Raw genomic sequence first — 16,401 nt, 5'->3', positions numbered from 1 at the left:
TTGTTGGACATTTCTATCTATATTGTAAGGCTGGGTACTCCAACTCCAGTCCTCGAGAGCTACTGTCCTGTAGCTTTTAGATTCATGCTTGTTCCAGGACATCTGAATCAAATGAATGGCTTGTTACCAGGCCTTTGTCAAACTTGAAGCTGAAGAAGCAATTAAACCATTTGATAGGGCTGTGTCGGAGCAGGGATGCATCTAAAAGCTGCAGGACAGCAGCTCTCGAGGACTGGAGTTGGAGAGGGGAATTAAACTATTAATTAAAGATTAATGAGATACGTTTTTACATTGCATCTTCTTAACATCTGTCATTTAATTCAGCCAAAGCATATCACATCAGTGAGAACCAGTAGAAACAGCATTATCTAGAATATACTCTCAATTAGTTGTTACTTTGGAGTGTCTGTCCATAAAAAAAATAAAGGGATCCACCATGACGTTACTCAGTGGTTTGTGCAGTCTGGTGTTTGAACTCTCAAACTAATCATTATGGCCGTTGCCATGTTGGCTTTTTGAAACAGTACATCACAAAGTCAATCTGACTGTGAATCTGAAGGGCACTGCACACTCTTGTCGAACACAAGAAAGAAAAAGGAAATAAAATATACTGTATTCTTTATCTTCCTTTTTGACATTAATGGGAACATAACTCGAAAAACGAACAAGATGCTGGATTTGACATGACCTAAAACTAGCAAGTCAGTCAGAAATAAACCCATAAACCCAACAGGGATGTGTTTAAGGACAGCACAGATCAAGTGTGGAAAAGGCTCCCCCTCCCCAAATGCATGTTAGTACAATTGAACGTCTGACCAAAGGAATCACCCTCTGGCTTTTTATCATTATGAATGAATGTTTAAGGCATGTCTGCATTGACTTCACCTTTTAGAAACCAAAGACGCATTCATCCTTTATATACAGAATTTTTTCCATAATTGAATTAGCACTGCATGTACACGTGTAAGCAACGGATATAAAACTATAAAACATATAATTAGATTTTAGGGAAAAAAATCCTACTGAGGAAGAACTGGAAGCTGAAAATGACTAGATGAGCAGGTAGCTGCTCACCAGTAGTAATCAGAAAAGGCGGCACGCTACAATCACCTGGTCAAATATGAGCAGTGCTGGTTTTCAAAAGATCACCATTAAAAACATATCAACGTTGAATCATCCAAAATGCCCCAAGACCAAAGAGCATGCTTTTAACTTTCAAAGCATTACATAACAAGAAGAAACAACTCACCCTACCCTTACAAATAAAAAGGTGAATTCACATTAACGAGATACAGTTTTAGCCTTCACCGTCATCTTAACATAAACTTAATGACCTTAATGAGACTATGTTCTTTTCAGCCCAAATAAAAATCGTTTTCAATCAATCCAAGTACCAATCAGCAGTGCCAAGAGATAACTACTTTGTTAAGTAGTCACAAAGAAAAACAGACCTACAAAAATGTAAAAACGGCTTAAAAAGGGTTGAACTGCAATCAGAAATGTGCACAGCAATGCAATTAAGGGCTGCATTCAGGCAATCTTAAAGTGCATCTGGCCTCTTGACTGTGCTGATTAGATGTTAAAAAGGGGTCTTTTATTCAGAAAAAGACATTTGGAATCAAGTAAGATGAAACTTTTATGCTATATAATCCTAAAAGAGGAAACTGAGAACATGCAACACATGATAAAATGTTGCACTGCATGTTATAATTTAAAGTGACAGAAGAGTAGGGTTCATTCTTCTTACACCCATCCTTGATTATGACTGTAGTCCCTTTAACCTGAAAGGATACTTGCAGAAGGTTTCTAGGAATACAGGAAGGTCCAGGTGGAGGAATCCAAAGCGAGGGACAAAGTTAGTCAGACTCACTGTGGAAATAAGAAAACACAGGATATATAGGTCCTCAGTTTGATCCACTGAACACTTTATGAATCTTAAATATGAGCTGAGAAAACATCCAGGCTCTTCGTGATTACTCCCTCTGCCTTGCCCAGAGTCAGTTCAACATCTACAGAACACTGTAAACACCAATTACTTGCTTATTACAGTAAATGCAGTTGCTTATTACAAGTTTGAAACTGAAAACACAAGATTTAAACAAATGATATGTTCAACAAATGGTTGCTTCAGCTAATTATGTCCTACATTCACAAATGGAGGTGACATAAGTGTACGTACCTGCATACTGCAGGTGTGGCGGATATCCCACGAACAGCATGTGCGTGTTGGGAGGGTGTGTGACACGGATGAAGCGAGTCTGGTTCTCCAGAGAAGGCGTGACGCAAATGCTGGCAGTGTGGGAATGTGCAGCACAGTCGTCATCTGTATGACACACTCGCGTTCCCGTCACCATCTTACGTACTGGCATGCAGGCGTACTGAAGCCACAGGATTACACAAAAAACACAGGAAGTAAAAAACCGATTTTCAGTTACAGCTTTGTTCAGTTACATGCAGCTTTTCTCCATGTTAGCTAGCTTCTGTTTCCACCATTAACACCCATTCATTTTGGTACGGTGTCTTTTTCCATACAAAGCACGACTGCACAAACACTTTCAGCTTGTATTTCAAAATGTATATCTAATTATTCTTTTCTGTAAATAAGGTTACAAGGTTATGAAAGCGCCCCCATTTGAGACTGGGAGGAGACACTGGCATTGCAGCTTGAATGCGATAATAGAGAGCAGCGCAAAATAGGAGATGATTATTTTTGGTGACTACAACTCAACTCATGACATCCCCTAACACAGACATTTCAGAAATACACCTAGCAGGCACTTTGATAGGTAGAGCAGTTCAGCTACTGGTTAATGCAAATATCTAATTAGCCAATCATATGGCAGAATGGGTAAGAAAGGTGATTTAAGTGTCATGGTTATGGGGTCAGGTGGGCTGGTATGAGTATTTCAAAAACTGCTGATCTACTTGGATTTTCCCACACAACCATCTGTATGACTTTCTGATCTGAAGAAGAGAAAACATCCACTCAGCTGCAGTTCTCTGGGTAAAAATTACATTTTGAGGTCAGAGAAGAATGGCCAGTGTGTTTTGATCTATAGAAAAGGCAACAGTAACTCAAATAAATACTTAATAGAACCAAGGTATGCAGAAGAGCATACCTTGAAGCACATGGGCAGAAGACCACACGGAGTCCTATTCTTGTCTGCTAGAATTTGCACAGGCTGACCAAAATTGGAGAACAGAAGATTGGAAAAGATAGCTCGGTTTGTTCCGCTTAGATGTCTGCTACGTGTATTTTGTTTGTTTTTTTGTAAGCGGAATTTAATTTTTTAGCAAATACAAACAGAAAGTGTTCAATCATAATTTTCTTATTGTGAGCAAACAGCCAGACTCAGAGGCTATCCTTCACACTGCAGGCCTTGAAGCCAAATTTGTTTGAATACTGAAAAACCTTTATTAATTTTATTAAGTCCCTTTACAGCAAGCAACATCTTACCCTTTAGGCAACATTGCAAGTGTCAGGCAAGATTATGTAACAATAAAACAGTACTGATAATTGACAGCTGTCATTGGGGGACACTTCTAACTCACCAGAATTTATGAAATAAATGTATCAGAATTCAAACTTTAATTGTTGGTGTTCATTTCCTCCAGATGGGGGTTTGGAAAATGCCCCACAGCCACAAGAACATCAACAAAACCTTAATTTATACAACAGTAACAACATAAGTAGAGATGACAGGGAAGGGGCTTTCCTACACAGAGATTTTTGCGACCTCCACCCAAAGAGGTTTTAGCCACAAGTGGTTGGGGTTTCATTTAACTCTGTCATTGGGCGAGAGGCGGGATACACCCTGGACAGGTCGCCAGTCTGTCACAGGGCTAACACACAGGGACAGACAACCATTCATGCTCACATTCTCTCGCACTTGCACACCTAGTGGCAATTTGGATTATCCAATTAACCTATCCCCACAAACTGCATGTCTTTGGACGGTGGGAGGAAGCCAGAGTACCCGGAGAGAACCCACACAAACACGGGGAGAACATGCAAACTCCAAACAGAAAGACCCTGGCCTGATGGTGGAATTGAACTCAGGACCTTGTTGCTGTGCGGCAACAGTGCTAACCACCGTGCCGCCACTGTGTTACTGTACACATTCAGGATAATTTACTGTAGAGGTAAGCAGACAAGACAAGAATAAGCCTTAACCGCTGCTGTGTTGCCAACATTTGGTGGCACATCAGCCCAGACAGAGCTGTGGGTGGTGACAGGCAAGAAAAAAAAACAGAAAAATTTCAATCTCATTGTCCCAATAGGGGTCATAAAACCAGCTCTCTCATGTAAAGCAGCCCTCGAATGCAGATGCTCAAGCTCTGTCACTCTGGGGCAAAACCAATCAGATTTGGGTCACTTCAGCATGTAAGGTTGACACAGAGTAATCTTCAATCGCAAGAACAAAACGTAACAGAAGTGGCATAAAAACCCACAGAAGAACTGTGGCTACTCAAGAAAATAAGGCGATAAGAAGAACTGGTGATTTAGACAAAGTGTGCTCACACCAAATGCTAATAGAAATCCTAACTTTACTCGAACAGTGTCAAACTTTTTTCACAGCACCGCAGCTGAAAACTCATGGAAAGTCACACATGGAAATAAAAGGGAAGTGAACAAAGGAAGTAATATAAATATCCGCGACTGTCTAAAAGGTTTTGAGACCTGTTTGTATGACTAACCAGCCACAAAAAGCCCCCACATCTGTCAGTGAGTGTGTGTCACCTCTCTCTCTCTGCTGCTCCTGCCCTGTGATTTAATGTAAGAGAAGCAGAGGTCGGTCAGGCTGTTGTTGCTGCAGCAGTCCATCGTTCCATCCAGACGCTTGAAAGCTACAGAGGGGAGAGAAACAAATGGAAAATATAGCACAACTCTGAAAAGAATCTTAAAAATAGATGTTCTGTTAGTAGGTGGACTCGAAATGGATGATTAGATAAAAATAACACAATATCACACCATTTATTCGATGACTAAAAAGTCTTCTGGACTCCTTAAAAGGTCATTGGCTTAACTCTGCATAGTAAAAAGCACATTAATCTGGTGTGCTTCAGGCGAAAAACCCCAAAGACTCTGTTCTGCATATCTAATATGACAATAATTACTAATGCCAGAGTAAGAAGAGTATCATAAGCAAAATCCCCAGTGATAACTTGTTTCAGCTTATTTTCGATAACCATCCAAGACACAGACTTTGAAAGACAAAGGACAAATAAAATGACATAAATGTCTGATCTCTAAGCTGTTATGTCAATAAAAAAATTTAGGACTATAATAGAAAATTAACATTAAGGGCATCTGCTCCTAAATCACTTGAGTAAATTCTAGACCACAGAGAAGCAGCAGGAGCTAGGATTGGCCAGCTGTTACACAATTACCTCCCACATGAGTTGACACTTGGCCAATCGGAGCTCCTGTTGCTGCTCTGTAACTGTGACCCCGTTTAATATTTAAGTGGCCCACTGTAGTGATGACAAAACAAGGTCAATTAATGTTTAAATCAAGTGATTAATAAAGTAGTTTAATAGCTGCCTTTTGAAAGACGTTAATTTATGATGCTATTACGATTTAATACAGTCAAGTCTCCAGGTAGAGGTACTCAGCTGGCTCTTTATTGGAGGCGTACATACAAAACTATGAAATAATACGGCTTTCTTATGTCTTGATAGAGCAAGTCCGGTGGCCTTGCTGAACAAATTCCTCACCCACCTCGTCCATGAGCCCAGCTGGGCTGCAGGCTGGCGACAGGGACGCAGTATCCCGTCTGTGGTGTGTGAGCGAGGTGAGACAGGCAGCTGGTCCAGTCCTCCACTCCCCTGACGGGACAGTCTTCCAGGCCTGTCACTATGTCCCCAACTGACAGACCCCTGGGACCGTCAGCTGCAGAGCTCTGGACCAAATACACACGCAGACATAAATCTTGATTTAAATGGGCAAAAGGTCACACAAGTGAAATCTGATGGCTTCAGTCCTGCAAGCTTGCAATAGTTGGGAAACTCTGACAAATACAATAAGCTCTTGAGCAACAGTCACCAACTGTGGCTACACTGCTGCAGCATAAATACATTAATGAAATAATAAATGATTAAGTCATAAAATTTAAAAAAGTATTTACCGTGGATTTAAGTGGGGAGGATGAGCTCATAAGTCACATAGCCTAAGGAAAGAAATCTAGTGGTAATGTAGCTGATACTATTGTGCTGTTTGTCAGATGGCAACGGGGCTGGTTATTATCTCCTTTGGAGTCTGGTCAAACACCTCGCTTCATCAGTATCAGCGACACACAGGAACTAGTGACGTTCTGGGTGGTTTTAGTCACCCACTGCAGGGTATTCCTGTTCTGACCGTACAAAGCGTACATTCCAGACTGCAGAGCTTCCAGTTAGTCTTCTACTCCCCCTCTGTGGATGTTTACAAGAACTTAACACATGAATTTAGCCTGGTTTTGCTTTTTCTGACCCTTCTTTCCTGGTTGGAGATTAGTGATAGTCAGTATTCTGGTCATTGTTCAAGTATTTTAAATGCTGCTACACTGATGAGCAGATAAAGCACCCTACATGGATTTTTAAAGTGGATTAAATGAGCTAATAAAGGGACACTAGCAGTGGTAAAGAACATATAAAGAGCATAGACTCCAACTACAGACTTGGCTATAACTATATTTTACTTAACTATTTACTACAGGGGATTATGTATTGTTGCCCGAACCACCTCAGCTGGCTCCTTTTGGTGTGGAGGAGCAGCGGCTCTACTCTGAGCCCCTCCTGGATGGCCGAACTTCTCACCCTATCTCTAAGGGAGAGGCCAGCCACCCTTTGGACGAAGCTCATTTCCGCCGCTTGTATCCGCAATCTCGTTCTTTCGGTCACTACCCACAGCTTGTGGCCATAGGTGAGGGTAGGGATCGACCAGTAAATTGAGAGCTTCGCTTTTACACTCTGCTCCCTCTTCCCCACGACGGACCGGTGCAGCGTCCGCATCACTGCAGCCGCTGCACAAATCCGTCTGTCGATCTCTGGCTCCCTTCTCCCATCACTCGCGAACAAGACCCCGAGGTACTTGAACTCCTCCACTTGGGGCAGGAACTCCTCCCCGACCCGGAGTGGGCATTCCACCCTTTTCCAGCTGAGAACCATGGCCTCAGATTTGGAGGTGCTGATCCTCATTCCCGCTGCTTCACACTCTGCTGCGAACCGCTCCAGTGCGAGCTGGAGGCCCTCACCCGATGAAGCCAACAGAACCACATCATCCGCGAAAAGCAGAGATGAGATTCTGAGGCCACCGAAGAGAAAGCCCTCCGCCACTTGGCTGCACCTAGAAATCCTGTCCATAAAAATTATGAACAGAACCGGAGACAAAGGGCAGCCCTGGCGGAGCCCATCACCCACCGAAACGAGTCTGACTTATTGCTGGCAATGCGAACCAAGCTCTTGCAACGGTTGTATAGGGATCGAATGGCCCGTAGCAATGGGCCAGACACCCCATACTCCCACAGCACCTCCAGGACACCCCGAGGGACACGGTCGAATGCCTTCTCCAAGTCCACAAAACACATGTAGACTGGTTGGGCAAACTCCCATGCACCCTCAAGTATCCTTGAGAGGACAAAGAGCTGGTCCAGTGTTACGCGACCAGGACAAAAAACGCATTGTTCCTCCTGTATCCGAGGTTCGACCAGCGGACGAACTCTCCTTTCCAGCACCTTGGCATAGGCTTTCCCAGGGAGGCTGAGGAGTGTGAACCCCCTGTAGTTGGAACACACCCTCCAGCCCCCCCTTCTTAAAGATGGGGACCACCACCCCGGTCTGCCAGTCCAGGGGTACTGCCCCTGATTTCCATTTCCAGGTGACATTCCATGTCCCAATTGCCAGTCTTGGCAGCCGGGGATCAGTCCGCCAGGGCCTCCGCTCCTGGCCGCCGCCCGGCACACAATGCACCCGACCCCTATGGCGCCTCCTGCGGGTGGTGGGCCCGCGGGAGGATGGGCCCATGTCCCCTTTTCGGGCTGTGCCCAGCCGGGCCCCATGGACTAAGGCCCGGCCACCAGACGCTCGCCCTTGGGCACACTCCCCGGGCCTGGCTCCAGAGCAAGACCCCGGTAACCCTATCCAGGGCAGGGTAAACTTTTCCCTCGATGTTTTCTTCATAAGGGTCTTCTGAATCGCTCTTTGTCTGGTCCCTCACCCAGGACCAATTTGCCATGGGAGACCCTACCAGGGGGCAAAAGCCCCCAGACAACATAGCCCCTGGAATCCCTGGGACACACAAACCCCTCCACCACGATAAGGTAGCAATTCACGGAGAATTTTTTAAACATATATAAAGGCTCAATTACCCAAAAATAACATTATTGATGATAATATTATTAGTAGTCTCGGAACAGAGGACGCCATCATCTACCTGCTCAATCGTGTCTACACCCATCTGGACCAGCCGGCGAGCACTGTGAGGGTCATGTTTTTTGACTTTTCCAGTGCTTTCAACACCATCAGGCCGACCCTCCTGGGTGATAAGTTAGCAGCGATGCAGGTGGATGCTTCTCTGGTGTCCTGGATTGTTGATTACCTGACAGGAAGACCACAATATGTACGTCTCCCACAGTGTGTGTCTGACAAGGTGATCAGCAACACAGGGGCACCACAGGGGACTGTCCTCTCCCCCTTCCTCTTCACCCTCTACACCACAGACTTCAGCCACTGCACAGAGACCTGCCATCTTCAGAAGTTTTCTGATGACTCTGCGGTGGTTGGATGCATCAGCAGGGATGATGAGACAGAGTACCGGGCTGTGGTCGACTCCTTTGTCACGTGGTGTGAGCAGAATCATCTGCAGCTCAACGTGGCAAAGACCAAGGAACTGATCGTGGACTTCAGGAAGACCAGGAAACACTTGACCCCTGTTTCAATCCAGGGGGTCAGTGTTGACATTGTGGAGGACTATAAATACCTTGGAGTACACATTGACAATAAACTGGACTGGGCTAAAAACACCACAGCACTTTACAGGAAGGGCCAGAGTCGTCTCTATTTTTTGAGGCGACTGAGGTCCTTCAACATCTGCCAGAAAATGCTGAGGATTTTCTATGAGTCTGTGGTGGCCAGTGCGATCCTCTATGCTGTTGCATGCTGGGGGAGCAGGCTGAGGGTCGCAGATGCCAACAGACTTAATAAACTGATCCGTAAGGCCAGCAATGTTGTGGGGATGGAGCTGGACTCCCTCAAGGTGGTGTCGGAGAGGCGGATGCTGTCCAAGATAAAGACAATGTTGGATAACACCTCCCACCCACTCCATGACATGTTGGTCAGTCACAGGAGCTCGTTCAGTGAGAGACTGAGATTACCCAAAAGCACCACTGAACGACACAGGAAATCATTCCTGCCTGTGGCCATCTCCCTGTACAACGCATCCACTTAACACACTGGTTACTGCTACAGCTACACATGTTTCTTTTCCAACTATTTATTTATAAGTGACTTATGTATGTATGTATGTATATATATGTATATATTGTACTATTCTTAGTTAGCATATTGTCTGTCTTGTCTTAATGTTGGTTTAAAATGGAGCACTGTAACAAAAAATAATTTCCCCCAGGGATCAATAAAGTATTCTGATTCTGATTCTGAGTAGTAATATTATTAATCTGTTCACCTGATGTACCTCACCTCCACAGGTAAACAGAGGTGTGTTTTGTAGCCTTTCTCATCTTAAATCAACAATCCTCATCATCATCGATTGTAATCTGGCTGATGATGTAATAGCATTATGCAGCATTAAAGCAGTGGTTTATTTCAGTGTTTATTTGATTAATTTATGACAATGACATTCCCACCTCAGACAGAAAATGAAACATTCAGCGGGTTTGTTGCTCACAGGCTTCACATCAGTTCAGTTTGGGACAGAGGCAGGGCAGCTTTCTGCTAAGCTCAGCTAAAATTAATTCATGTAGAGGAACGACAAGTAACTTTATGGAAAATGGATTTTCTATCACGTCGACCTACCCCTTTACCTGATATGTGAAACTGAGGCACTGACCTGCACAACCTCTGTGACCAGCGCTCCAGCTCCGGTGGCGTACATGGGAAACAGGAGGAGAGGCAACAGGAAGAGAAAGGCCAACGCTGCCAAACACAGAACAAAGTTGTGCCACACACCTGGAAAGAGAAGACAAAAAATATTTTTTTGTTTTTCCTCATTTTTATCTTCATTTCAGTTGTGTAGTTTTGCTTTTAAAACTTTGGGTTTAAAAAGCAAATCTTATCTTATCTTATCTTAATCCCGTTAAAAACAATATTGTCAACAACAAGTCGATCTATAGATGGAGATGTTCATTTCAGTTCTGTGCTGCTGTGGTTTTTCTTCACCCAACAAGCCATCAGCTAGCAACACAGCTAACATAGCACAGAGGAAGCTAACAGTAGGATATTGGCATTTTGGAGGCATTTTACACCAATAGCTGCTGTTTCCACTTACATAAAAAACTTCTGCAAACATACAAACTATAATTCCCTCGAAGCACAGGCAGACGCAAGTGGTTTTCTGTCACTGGTTTATTTGAAGACTTCTCTCCAAAGCCACCGTGAAAACTATACAGCATTAACAAAATAAAACTCAGCTGTGATCAAAGTAAGCAGACATGGCTGAAAAGATGAGACAACTATGCTCACTATCATTTACTTTCACTCTTGTCATGTTCGAGTCTTTACACGTGAAGCTAGTAGGGGTTGGTGTAACACCTGTCAGTAAGCTTTTATTACACTTATGTTAACATAAAATGTTGTTGTCACCGCAATTAAATATGATTCCACTGCAGCTGTCTCCTGTCAGCTGCACACCTGCTGCAGTTTGCGGCCTCATGACTCTCACTTTGATCCAAAATAAGATCAGTGAAAATAAATTAGTTGAACAAGACAAATACATTATTTTCCCCCCACTGTATTTCTCCTGGACCTGTCTTCATTTATTATTTCACTGTTTAAGTCGAACTTGATGTTTTTTTTCCATATATCTATCTCTCTCTCTATATATATATACACACACACCCAGTAGGGCTGTTCGATATAACGATATATATCGGATGACGATATAAAAACGTCTATCGTTTCATTTTACACTATCCTTTGTTTCGTGGTGTCGCAAAATAAACTCTTTAGGGCATTATTGTTTCATCGTTTTGATGGTCACTGTAGTGGCTATATGAATTTCTTAAAGTTCTCTCTTTCTCTTATATTTTATATAACCACACTACGGACAAGCGCCTGTTTTTATGCGTTGTGGTTAGCAACAACGACGGTAACACCATCGCGTGTCCGCTTGTTTATCTTCCACATAAACCTTTCACAATAAAGCTCAAGATCCTGTTGAGACTTTTCAAAATAAACATGAAACTATACATTTTTAGACATAAGTTGTAACGGCCGCCGTTTGCTTTGTGAGTATTTATTACACGGCGTGCTGCGGGGAAAAGCCTGTTCTAACGTTTGAGTCTAAGGTTTCTTTTTTTGCACCTGTCGGCTCTTTTTTACTTCTCATCCATAAATAATCTGCTCTTTCACGTTATTCTACATCTGTTAAAACACTCGACTCCAGGTACATGACGCGCAGCTGAGATTCACAGAATTTTCAGGAAATGTTACATTTTTGTGATTTATATCGTTATCGGGACGATAGAATTCTTATATCGGGATATGAGATTTTGGTCATATCGCACAGCCCTAATACCCAGTCTTTTTCTCACAGTGAGGCATACAGATTATTAATTTAACAGCGTTATTGATAGGAACTCTGTATTGGCAGACACTTGAAGCCAAAGTCTCCATTTCGAATTGGAAGCGGTGGAAGACAGGTTCTCACATTTTCCAGCCAGCTGCTGCAGTAATTACTCCTTCTAAATCAAATCAAGTGGAAATATGACTGTTAAATTGCCTCGGTGTCTGAACTTTAAATGGCTATAACTACAAGCTCTTGTATTCGTTTTAATTTCTTACCGTGTTATCTTAAAGTATGTAAGTACATAGAAAGGGAAGTTTCTGTTTGTCCAATGGTTCAAAGAAAACTGTAGTGCACCTGCTATTTTCTATGAACAAAAATTTTAAATATTGAGGTCAGTGTATGCTCAGTTTCAGACTTTTTTTGGGTGGGGGGGGGGATCTCTTAATTATGTCACTGAGACAGATATCCCATATATGGTCATCACAGCTGTTGCTGAGTGTGCAGATGCCCCACCCACATGCCGTTTGCTGCTACAGCTACACATGTTTCTTTTCCAACTATTTATTTATAAGTGACTTATGTATGTATGTATGTATATATATGTATATATTGTACTATTCTTAGTTAGCGTATTGTCTGTCTTGTCTTAATGTTGGTTTAAAATGGAGCACTGTAACAAAAAATAATTTCCCCCAGGGATCAATAAAGTATTCTGATTCTGATTAAACCCTTCTGTCAATGGCAAAGTACATTGAAACTGGAGGTTTTGGTTTCACAGCTCATTTCAGACATCTAATCAACTGATAGTATAAAAATAGCGATTATTTGGTCTACTAATGCTGAAATGCCACTCTATCAGGACACAAGATTATAAATACACAAATGGAAATGTGAATAACAGACCACAGTTTTAAAAAACACATAAAATATTGCAAACGTGATGCAATTTCATTTTCCTTACAAAATCACTCTGCACTAAAAAGACTGGCTAACGAGTGTCTCTCTTTGACCTACAAAGGAAGAACTCCAAATATAAGAAGAAATACTAGTATCTTGCTCATGTAGTCTGCACATCACTTTGTGGACAACAATAGTCTTTTCATCCTTCGCATCCTTCAAAAAGCTTAGACTAAAACATCCTTCGTAATGTGAGGATTGTATGGTAAAGTTTTGCTGCTGCTGTAATAACCACCTGCGTGTTTGCCACATATTCTGAATGTAGGATCTCATGCCACAACAGTAACCACGGCTCCCTAAAAATAGCAGTCTATACCATCTTAATTATGCAAGAGAACTAAGCCAGTCTCCCAAAAACCACAGGAGGAAACGTTGCATGGCCTGATGAGGTCAAAGCACTCAACGGTATCACTCAAACATAGTGATGGTGACATAGACAGAGGTAGACTCTGTGGTCAGAGGGAAGTTAAAAACATGGTATTTTGAGGAAAAACCTTTTTGACAAAAAAGGAAAAAAAAAAAAAGATTTTTAATGTACAGCTGGAAAAAATGCACTACATCTTAAAAAAAAGTCAATGTCTGCCCTAGAGGCAAAAAAGAAAAAAGGAAAATCTTCATGCAGTGTATTTCAAATATTGATATATGCAGTAAACAAACTATTAAAGTTTCAGCACCTATCTCTACAGGAATAAATAATAAACATGTTATGTCTGACAACCCCCCTTGCATGCAGGGCAATCTCGGCTGTGGACAGCGAGAGAAAAAAACAATAAACACAGCACGCTATTACGTCACCACCCTCCTAATGGGAAAAGCATCTCTCTCACTTTGTCACGTGAACTGACTGAACATCTCAGTTTTGCATCTGGAGTCCCAACCAAGTTATTTTCTTCTCAGCAAAGCCTGAGGGAATTTTTTTCACTTGATAGGTAAAGACAAAGACTGTTTCACAACAGTTCTTCACTGCCCTCTAAAGGCTGCAAACAGCAAAGGGAAATCCAGCAGTATGAAATTTTGCCAGCTGTACCATAATCTGTATGGAGCTCAGCCTCGACCAGACCAGCGTGACATTTCCAAGGCTGGAAAAATTATTCATAGCATCGCCACACTCTGAATTAAGGTGTGGCTCTGTTTACCTGAGTGGTCTTGTTCTGTTCTACTCTTGCACTTTTACTCCATGTCTTCAATCTATAAAATGTGGAAATGATTAAGTGCAAAAATAAATTTAAAAAATTAATCCAATTTTCATCTTTGACTGAATCATTAAAATTCTCTAATAAAGCGACAAAATATCACAAAGCAGGAAGAATGTCAGAACCTTTTTTTTCCTACATTATATTTTTACCGCAATAACAGGCTTCATTCCCCCATTCTTATAGCTACAACCTTTCTTCATTATATTGAGAAATGCTTTCATTAAGATGGGGTGATTGGGATTTTCCATTAAACTGCCCGACAGAATAATTGCTTCAGAATTGACCAAATACAAGTCAGAAGCAATACAAAGACAATAGAATAAATAATCCTATAACACAACATAAAACATCACATGTAGTACAGTATGCATGGCCCAGCTCTACATAATGAGTGCATCAACTGTATTCAACTGATAATACCTTCATAATTTTACTAATGTAAGTATTTAAATCTGCTAACTTTTAATACACATTAGCCAGACCTTTGTATTGATAAGGCTATTACACATGTATAGTACTGTGCAGGTTTCACCTTGTTGTCCAAGTTTTTTGGGGGGGGTTAGACACTGGCTGCTATTTCCACTCATTTTCAATCCAGTCCTTGTACTGGACCATTTCCAGGAGAATCTTATTTAATAGTTTGTATTTTAAATTTCATAAGCCATTTAACACTGACCTGTGAATAATTCATGCACAAAAAGGCATCTAATTCAAGTGATGAACCCATTCCATTTACACATATTAGACAATTTAGCAAAGAACCCATTTTAAATTGTATCACCTTCAGCCTAGGTGACTCCTAAAGAACTACTAGCTGAAAACTTAGCATCTCTCAGCATTGTGTGAATCATGGTTGATTCCCATACTGTCCAATTCAATTTGAATTCAATTTGATTTATACAGCACCAAATTACAACAACAGTCACCTCAAGGTGCTTTATATTGTAAGGTAGAACCTACAATAATACATACAAAGAAAAACCCAACAATCATATGACCCCCTAATAGCAAGCACTTTGGCGACAGTGGGAAGGAAAAACTCCCAAAGCCTCATCAGAAATGGTTTCAGTGGAAAGGTGGCTGTGACGAAGGTATTCTTAAGTTAACAAAGAAAAGGTGAGGTCTGCCAAAGTATACAAGAACTGCACTGAAAATCGGCAGCAACAGGTTTAATTAAGTGATGAATCTAAATTCAGAAATTGTTGGTTCAAACTTCAAACTTGTTATCAACATGTGCATGGGGACATAATAGTGAGTATCTGAAGCCATCACTAAAACACGGTGGAGACTCGGTCATAGTTTGGGGCTGCATTTCAGCCAGTGATGTCAGAGATCTTGTCAAAATTGATGAACACAGAAAGAAACCAGCAGATTTTGATCCACCATGCAAAACCATCTGAAAAATCATCTGCCTGGCAGTGCATTATGATGGAGGGAATGCGGTACCTTAGGCCTGAGTAACATAGACCTAGACACCAGTCAACAACGAGGTGGATGAGTGGCTGCTGGAGGTTGGCTTGCTGTCATTGGGTGACACTGGTCACAAACAGGTATACGGTTGCTTGCAGATTGCTGTGGCTTGCACAGAAGATGCTGACTCCTCTGCAAACACTTTACTACAAAGAAGTATTAAAACTAAAGTGCGATACAAACTGCAAACTAAGAACATTTGCCTTCAAATTGAAAGTTTCGCCTCTCTACTGAAAATAACACGTTTAAATAAACTTTTACTTTTAAGGCGAATGGTTGAGAGTAGTTGGCAAGTGTTTGCAGACTAGTCAGCATCTTTCATACAAACTAAAGTTAACCAAAGCAATCTGCTAGCAACCGTATACCTGTTTGTGACCAATTTCACTTAACAGCAGCAGGCAACCTCCAGCAACCACTCATCAAACAGACCTGTGGATACTCCAAGTCTCACTGATTGGCCTCTTGGTGCATGACTGTGGCTTAAAAAAAAAAAATCTATTTCACAGAGATTGCCAGCAACCACTTGCAACTAATTGGGAATACTCACTTTTCCCTAGTAACTAGTGGTTACCAAGCAGTCAACAACCAGACTCTAGGCCTGTATGACCAGGGCCTTAACAAGTCCACATAATCCTTTCATACTTTCTGTAAGGGGGCATGGGTATACATTATCAAAGTGGAAAAGATGCTGCTCTCATAACTTCTGCTTTACAAGAATATTAAGAGCAACACTTACAAGTTGTATGCAGAAAAACTTCTAATGTTAATCTATTATGTTTTGTTTTTTGGTTTTCATTGTGTTAATTTGGAAATCAAGTTCAAGTCTCTGCTTGACGTTTAATTTATGTTTCATATAACAATTCTACTGCAATTCTTACAGCATGGGGATTTTCCAAACTAACTACTTGACTATTTTCTAATGAAACTGCACTTTTCTTCCAAACCAGACCACACACAGAAAATACTCAGGCTTTAAGCAGCTCCCTCTGATGATCTGCGATGGCAGACATCAGTCACATTCATGTGCGAATGACTGCCAGCTTACCATTCAAT

General features: G+C 41.7%; 1 protein-coding gene across 1 annotated transcript in view; it reads right to left on the bottom strand.

Annotated features, from left to right (window-relative positions):
* Positions 1 to 16,401, bottom strand: part of mbtps2 (membrane-bound transcription factor peptidase, site 2) — a 28,553-nt gene that overhangs the window by 1,478 nt on the left and 10,674 nt on the right. Inside the window, exons 6-10 of the mRNA XM_026180130.2 lie at positions 10,049 to 10,167; positions 5,723 to 5,903; positions 4,742 to 4,848; positions 2,180 to 2,378; positions 1,794 to 1,869 (exon numbers count right to left, since the gene is read on the bottom strand). Coding sequence (XP_026035915.1) covers positions 1,794 to 1,869; positions 2,180 to 2,378; positions 4,742 to 4,848; positions 5,723 to 5,903; positions 10,049 to 10,167 — 682 coding nt within the window. The remainder of the gene's footprint in view (positions 1 to 1,793; positions 1,870 to 2,179; positions 2,379 to 4,741; positions 4,849 to 5,722; positions 5,904 to 10,048; positions 10,168 to 16,401) is intronic.

This window comes from Astatotilapia calliptera, chromosome 9, assembly GCF_964374335.1.
Source record: "Astatotilapia calliptera chromosome 9, fAstCal68.1, whole genome shotgun sequence".
Classification (NCBI taxonomy): Eukaryota; Metazoa; Chordata; class Actinopteri; order Cichliformes; family Cichlidae; genus Astatotilapia; species Astatotilapia calliptera.
Note: the sequence above shows the minus strand (reverse complement) of the source record. Positions and strands in the feature narration are given on the sequence as shown.